Here is a 7,610-nt window from a genome sequence, read left to right as displayed (position 1 = left end):
AAAAACATGAATGGACGAAAGGACGATGATATTCTTTATGACTCCAATCCAAGCCAACTGCTTAAACTGATGATAAAAGTCAATAGATCCATGATAAAAGATAAAAGTGCACATTTATTCTGAAGTCTCGGCGGATGAGGCGGAGTTTACAGTAATGTTCGCTGCTTTGCCAAACATGTTCGCGGAGTGGTTGCATGTGCAGCTCCCAGCCACTAGGAGCAACAAGGAGGGAGCCTTGCCCGGGTCCCAGCGTGGAGGAGGAAGCGTTCCCAAGTCCCAAGCCCACAACACAGACGGGACAGCCAAGAAACCGCGGGGAGTAGTAATTTCACTCTACTTTTAGACTTTCTTCACATGGGGAAAAGAAATGACTTCAACAGCGAGCGAAAGAAGGGCGTTTGCTCATAAAATCAACCGGTAAATGACAAAAGTTATTGTTTACAGCCTCTCTGGAGATAGTGACCCACTGGACACAGTGCGCGTAGCCTTTAAGCTAGGATTTGTTGTATTGCTTATCCTAAAGCTATTTACACTGCTGCATCTGATTTCCAATAACCCACACAATCTCTTAATCTGCTGAGACTACAGATTTATTAGCCACTCATAACACTTGTGTGTGGAAAGGACTGTGCGTTATCATTAACTACGTGCTTTGCGTTATAACTGGACAGATAATCTCCATGTAAAAGTGAGAAGTGTGATTATACACAGTGGTAAAGAGGAAGCTTGTTTGGTATCGGATTAAATGTTGTTCGGTTCAAGTGTGAGAACACCTTGCAGCAAGAGAACTACTGCCTGTTTCCACATGTTGTAAACAGGTTCTTCTTCTTTCCATGTTAAGGTGGCATCACTTGTATGGACTGTAAACATGGATGGATTGATGATCTATAGGCTGTGCTTATTTGTGCAAAGCATGCCCTATTTTATTATGCTGTTATACTTTCTTCCCAATTTCTTCTTCTTATGTATGCAGAAAACAAAAGAGTGAAAGTGTTCCTTTTTATTCTCAGTTGTTTTAGCTTACTTGTTTTTAGTTGATTAGTGTGCACTTTGCAGATTGAACTTTCATTCTATAAGTCTTCTTCTTGGTGTGACTTGCACTATTGTTGTGTGCCGGATGCAGGAAAGGGTGGGAGAGAGGGGTGTTATGGTTATTGGCCCTCACAGTCCATAGCTTTCCTCTTTCCTGTTTTAAATGGATGTCCAGACATTTGCAAGTTTCTAGTTTGCCAAGTCACTAATAGATACATTTGTGGTATTAGATAAAAACTCCTGGCAATGGGACAATAACGGTTTAATTTCTCATTTTACTGCCTAAGAGGGACCAAATAATAATTACAAACAATTTCTACAAAAGTTCAACTCGCAATTGTGTACTAATTTTTATGTAAAAATTAGCATTATGTTCTCAGACCACTCACCTTCCATCTGCCTGTAGTTTTAGTTAGAGGACTGTTATCCCCTGCTTTGTCTTTTTGTAAGCCCCTCATTGCCGTTAGTTAATAAAGGCCTGGGACAGAGTTGGCCCTGTGCCTGGTCTCTGGAGCCAAGACGCCACCATTCTGTGAGATCTGTTAAACTCCCTTTCACAACAGCTGTATCAGCATCAGAGCGAGTAGCAGCTGAAAACCATGTGAGAATGCATTCAAATGGTGGATGAGCCATTTTCCATTCAATAAATTGATGTTATTATGGGTTAAACTAACATAATGCAAGAGGCAGACAATGTGTATTATTGTCTTTATATAACCAGCATAACATTGTAATAAACTTTTTTTTCTTTGTCCCAGGACGGTTGCCTCAGAGGTCAGAAAACAAGTTTCCAGGGACTATGGATCTCCTCAATTGTCGAAGAAGCGAGGAGCAGCACACCTCCCTGTGAGTCAACAACTGTGTTTGGCCTGCTCACAACCTATTGTTTGAAATCTAATTAGTGAGATCCAGGAATGATGTGGCTAACTTTGTGTGGAATCCCCTAAACTCAAGGAGTGCTTGAATGAAGGATGTGTTTTAGTTGAGGTAACTAATTGTTTAGTAAGTAGCAGCAAAATGAGCAATAATGTTTACTCTTACTGTGGCAAAACTAATTGGTTTTCATAGCATGTAGCCTACAACATAATTTTTCTAACAGCCATCCAAACCTTGCCTAGATCATCACACTTTGTCTGTAAATGTCTCAGATATTTCATTGCTAGAGATTTTTTATTTAAATAGAAAACCTGCGTTCCTCTTCATGTTTAGTGTAGTCCCATCTAACTGATGTTTATTGACAGCTGCCCTTGACTGATGTGGTGGAGCCCATAGACTTCGAGGAGTATGTGAGCAGCCATGCCCCTGGGGTGGAGCCTGGGCCTCTGCGACAGCTCATAGAGTTTCCATCCGATGATCTGGAGCTCCTCCATTTGGACAAAGAGTGCACTACACTGGAGCCCCCTCTGCCTGAGGAAGACGAGTGAGTCCAAGGCAAATGGCCAAGCATCCTGCCCTTTCCATTATCACACTCAGAGGAACAATATAACTCCAACACAGGACAAACAGCACTAAAGATGGAGCAAAGCCTTTTCTCTCACACTGAATAAACATAAATATTAAAAGCCTTCTTTATTATTTATGTGTTTTTCTATGTAGTCCACTGGATCCCAGAGTGAGAGACGCCTTGGCAGTCTACACAGATGACTGGCTCATCATTCAAAGAAAGTATGTTACTGTCTGATGTGGGTTTTGTTGAACTAACCTCCATCACATTGTTTATTTAAGTTACACAAGACCCTGTTTATTATTCATATGATTGACAGGTACATTAACATGGGGCCCATATTTTGTAATTTCCTGTAGATACCAGAAATACAGCACTGTGTACACACCTCAAAACTCTGAGCGACAGAGAGAGCGGCAGCGAGGGCTGGTCAAACAGACTTTTGAACTGGATGAGGTCACCGCAGTAGAGCGCCAGGATGATCAGGTAGATTAACTGTATTAACTGTTAGAATGCATCTTGTCTATGGGAATGAATATAATTATAATATAATATAATATAATATAATACTTTATGTCTAGTGGTGAAGGCTACAGCACATACTGTATACCAGGCTCCATGGATTCCAGGAATTTTTCTTTGAATTTCTCTCCCCATTTATTATTCCCATTTCACACTTAACATTTTCCTGTCCTGAGGGTGAGCAATATGCCAAAAAATGAATCTCTCAATCTTCTTGGAGCCAGATCACAATTTTGATTACACTTTATATTGCCTTGTATTTTTTTTTTTAGTATTTTAAAATTGACTTCATTGTAATTGGCTAAATCCACCTTTCACTCACTCAGAGTGTTGCTGATATTGACCAATCAGAGATGTGGGAATGAAAAAGTTTCTTTGTTTAAGTATAGAGCTGCATTCAAGAGAAAATTTGTGAATCATGATGTGGCAAAAATAGAACATTACCACAGGAATGAGATCACCATATTGCCAAGCCCTGTCCTGTCCAATAAAGTCTACAGGCAGAAAAAATACTGAGTAAAATGGTGATGATATCACCATATTGTAAATTGTAGAGGTAGATTGTTCATCATTACTCATCACCTATTATAAAACTACACATTACACATTTTAACTCCTATTTATGTTAAAGTGGCCCTTCCCCCATAGAGGAGATTAAAGTTGAAACATTTGCCTGGAGGAACAAAAACATGATCTCACTCTGCACCTCTCTCTCTCCTGCTGTGTGTCTCAGGATGACGTAAAGCGCCGCTCCGTCAGTCTGGATGAAACCCCGCGGGGCAGCTGGGCCTCCAGTATCTTCGACCTGAAGAACTCATCCCCGGATGCGCTGCTGCCGTCTGTGCTGGAGCGCACGGCAGCTGAAGACCTGGACCGCCGTAACACAGAGTCACGGCAGCGGGACCGCCACAACGACCTACTTGGCCTCTATGCCCCTCCTGATGAGGTCTGTGTAAAATGGGTTCAGTACTGATTCTAAGAACATGAAAACAAAAAAAAATTGCCTACATTTTATCATCAAAGTCTGAACTGAAGTCTGAACTTGTTTGTAACTGTTTTAGTTGTAAATATTATGTACTAAAGAAACCTATATTTGGGATGCATTGATACTAGTTGGCTGATATTATGCTTCAATAATGAAAGATTAACCTTGCCGTTCCTTCACTGAAGAAGCTGAGGAGAAGGGACTGATGAAACCAGCGAAACTTTAGGATTCTAGTAATGTGTTAATAAAGTGAGGAATAAATTTGGACCACTTCAAAAATCAGGTACACTGCCTTTGATTATTAGTATACAGTGTGAAAGCTGAGCAGTGCACGCAGCTCCTGCTTTGCTTCAAGAGACATGATGTCCCTAACTTGCTATAAGGCAAATATCCAGATTAAAATCTAGCCCTTGTTGAAAAGTATTTGCTTTACTTCTGACCCCATTCTTTGTCTCTGTGCTCATCCATCTGCTGTTGCATTGTCGTACTCCCTTAACTGCACACCCGTTGCCATGACGTTTGTGTAAATGTTATGCTTGTGTGTGTGTGTGTGTGTGTGTGTGTGGCAGGATGAGGCAGTGGAGAGATGCTCAGTCCCAGAAGTGCCCAAAGAACATTGTGGCCAGAGAATCATGGTCAAGTGTTTGTCTCTGAAGTGAGTGGTTTAAATGTCCATTATCTGTGTCCTTTGTGCTTTTAAAGATTCTGCTTTCTTTAATATTACATTTGTGTGTGCATGTGTTTTAGGTTTGAAATTGAAATTGAGCCCATATTCGGGACCCTCGCCCTTTATGACGTCAGAGAAAAGAAAAAGGTATGTTTTTATTGGAGTAATGGGATAGAGTCAGTGTTTCTAAGTTAATTTTACCAAGAGAAACCACTTACGTAATGCTGAGCTCATACATGACTAATTGAGTTTCCCTTGTCTTAAAAGGTCTAAGTGGTATCAGAGTTAAGATTACAGAGTCAAAACTGAATTAAAATCAATTGATGTGCATTACCCTAACCCCACCCGTTTTCTCTCTCTCTCTCTCTCTCTCTCTCTCTCTCTCTCTCCACTTATCCCTCAAACAGATTTCAGAGAATTTCTACTTCGATCTCAACTCAGATCCAATGAAAGCCCTTCTCAAACCTCACACGCCTCACACCGCAATCTCCACCCTGGCTCGATCTGCCATTTTCTCCATTACATACCCTTCTCCTGATATATTCTTAGTCATAAAGGTATTACAACTTTACATACAACATTATGTGTATGAAGACGATATCTGTTTTCAAATGTAATAACTCTGATTTGCATTGCAGCTTGAAAAAGTCCTTCAGCAAGGCGACATTGGAGAGTGCTGTGAACCGTACATGGTGATGAAAGAGTCCGATTCTACCAAGGTATTCAGCCAAAATCATTTGGTAAACAAATTACAAATACCAGTGGATGGTAGCCAAAGCTCACAGTAGGTCTTTCTTACTGTTAATACACTAATAATAATAATTTGTTATGATTTATTAGTGGGTGGGACGATAACGTGCAGTACTGTGCTTAAGTTTTAGGCAGGTGGGAAAAAGGTGATTTTTTTATTTAAAATTGTGTATAGTGAATATGACTGTTGTAATAGTAAATAATTAGTTTTATTAGATTTCTTACCACCAAACTATTGAGTTACAGGTTTACAGTGTATTAAGATTTTTCATATTAAAAGATTTACAAAGACACACAGAAACACTGTATTAACACAAACATAAGCAAACAATAACAATATTAACCACACACAGACAATTGTCAATGCCAATAATGAGTTAATTGTAAACTTGTAAATATTCATAATATTAAATATTGTACAAGTCACTATGAAAAAATCTCAACTAAGGATCTCCAAATGTCCTAATTCTTTACTATTACAGTAACTAGGCTTCTTAGGTATGAGTAAAAAAAAAATTGCTGATGATAATTGATAATATCTCTCGTTTTTAAGATGAGTGTTTACAGTGCTACATTATTTATCCTTTATGGCCAAGGTAAGTAAGTACTATAGATTTTAATATATATAGTAAATATTTTAACTCTTCTTTCAGCATAAGGAAAAGCTGGAAAAACTAAAGCAGCAGGCAGAGCAGGCGTGCAGTCGTTTGGGGCGATTTCGAATGCCTTTTGCCTGGACGGCCATTCACCTCCTGAACATCGTGAGCAGTGTGGGGGGCCTGGATCGACTGGACCCGGACTCTGACACTGGTAACTGTCTGTCCTCTCTTACATACAGTCTGCTGCATCATGAGTTTAAAATACACATCTACAAAGGTCGGTTTGTGTTTCACCACTTAATCAAATATGTCTGTGCATGACTTTTAGAGCGGAAAGGTCATGGGACGTGGAACGAAAGAAAGAAGAAAGGATTTGAGCGGATGAGTGTTGGTGAAGACATGTGCAACTTTGCTTCTTTCCGTCCAGCCACTTTGACAGTTACAAACTTCTTCAAACAGGTGTGATTCTAAATATTGTGTACTTAATTTAAAAGTGCAAGCTAAATTAACATTCACAATTTTATATATTGTAAATATATATTCCATGTTTTTTATGTACTTACAACAGGAGGGGGACAGACTCAGTGATGAAGACCTTTACAAGTATCTGGCTGATATGCGCAGACCATCCTCTGTTTTGAGAAGGCTAAGGCCTGTTACAGGTGACATTTTATCGTGAACTTTTTCCTTACATTTTGAGTGCTTGTTATGTAAACATTTACTGTTTGCCCTTTAGCCCAGCTGAAAATCGACATCTCGCCAGCTCCAGACTCTCCTCATTACTGTTTGTCCCCTGAGCTGCTGCATGTGAAGCCATACCCTGATCTACGCGTGCGTCCTACCAAAGAGGTGCTGGAGTTCCCAGCCCGTGACGTGTACACGCCCCACACCACCTACAGGTGAGAGCTCCTCTCCTCCCACACCACCTACAGATGAGACCCCCACACCACCTACAGGTGAGAGCCCCACAACACCTACAGAGAGCATTATCCACACTGACAAAGTTGAAATAGTTTGAATCTGGGCAAGTTTTTTGACAACCAACTTAAATTTGGTGTGAACACTGCTGGCCATGTTGTCTAACATGGCTAGCAGAGACTGCACCTCCATTCTTTGTCACTTTTATCATTTATTTATTTTTTGATTGCTTTTTTCTTTTATTTATTTGTTAGTTTAACAACCTCGCTGTCAAAGACAAGAACAGTCTTAATTCTCTCTCGTTATGATCAGCTCCAAAATCATAGGAGTGCAGCAGAGGGACCTGGCTTCCTTGTGTAACACACACATTTTACAAAAAGCTAACTTGATACTTAGCTCACAGAGTCATATTTTAAAAATTTAGTTTTCTTTACTGTCCTCAGGCCATCACTATTCCCCTATTCACAAATGAAAAGATATTTGAAACCTTTAATCCTACTGCCATTCGCCTTATAAATTCTACCTAGATAAGCCTTTTTATTGGGTGCTTCGTAGACTTCAGAGCTCTCCTTTGTGTTGAATGTTTGAATCTGAATCTGAATCATGCACCTTCAGGTGAGAGCCTAGCTCCCCCTACAGGTGAGAGCCACACTCCCCTATAGGTGAACTGACCTAGATGCACTGACCCTGACC

The 7,610-nt window shown here is 40.1% G+C and overlaps 1 protein-coding gene across 5 annotated transcripts in view; it reads left to right on the top strand.

Moving 5' to 3' along the window:
- The first annotated feature begins 203 nt into the window (after window positions 1-203).
- LOC110169265 (dedicator of cytokinesis protein 7-like) overlaps window positions 204-7,610 on the top strand; it is a 28,540-nt gene continuing 21,133 nt past the window's right edge. For 4 of the 5 annotated variants that reach the window (XM_055152430.1, XM_055152429.1, XM_055152428.1 and 1 more), the window contains exons 1-14: window positions 204-417; window positions 1,791-1,878; window positions 2,274-2,452; window positions 2,629-2,697; window positions 2,836-2,962; window positions 3,732-3,944; window positions 4,553-4,638; window positions 4,731-4,797; window positions 5,058-5,207; window positions 5,289-5,369; window positions 6,054-6,210; window positions 6,328-6,458; window positions 6,568-6,661; window positions 6,736-6,898. In XM_055152430.1, the coding sequence (XP_055008405.1) occupies window positions 368-417; window positions 1,791-1,878; window positions 2,274-2,452; window positions 2,629-2,697; window positions 2,836-2,962; window positions 3,732-3,944; window positions 4,553-4,638; window positions 4,731-4,797; window positions 5,058-5,207; window positions 5,289-5,369; window positions 6,054-6,210; window positions 6,328-6,458; window positions 6,568-6,661; window positions 6,736-6,898 (1,655 nt within the window). In that variant the 5' untranslated portion in view covers window positions 204-367. The other variant, XM_055152431.1, reaches the window with a different exon arrangement.

The sequence above is a fragment of the Boleophthalmus pectinirostris genome, unplaced genomic scaffold (genome assembly GCF_026225935.1).
Source record: "Boleophthalmus pectinirostris isolate CB_2022bp ecotype Guang Dong unplaced genomic scaffold, ASM2622593v1 HiC_scaffold_17, whole genome shotgun sequence".
Taxonomy (NCBI): Eukaryota; Metazoa; Chordata; class Actinopteri; order Gobiiformes; family Gobiidae; genus Boleophthalmus; species Boleophthalmus pectinirostris.
The sequence above is the reverse complement of the archived record's forward strand: the minus strand, read 5'-3'. Positions and strand labels throughout refer to the sequence as shown.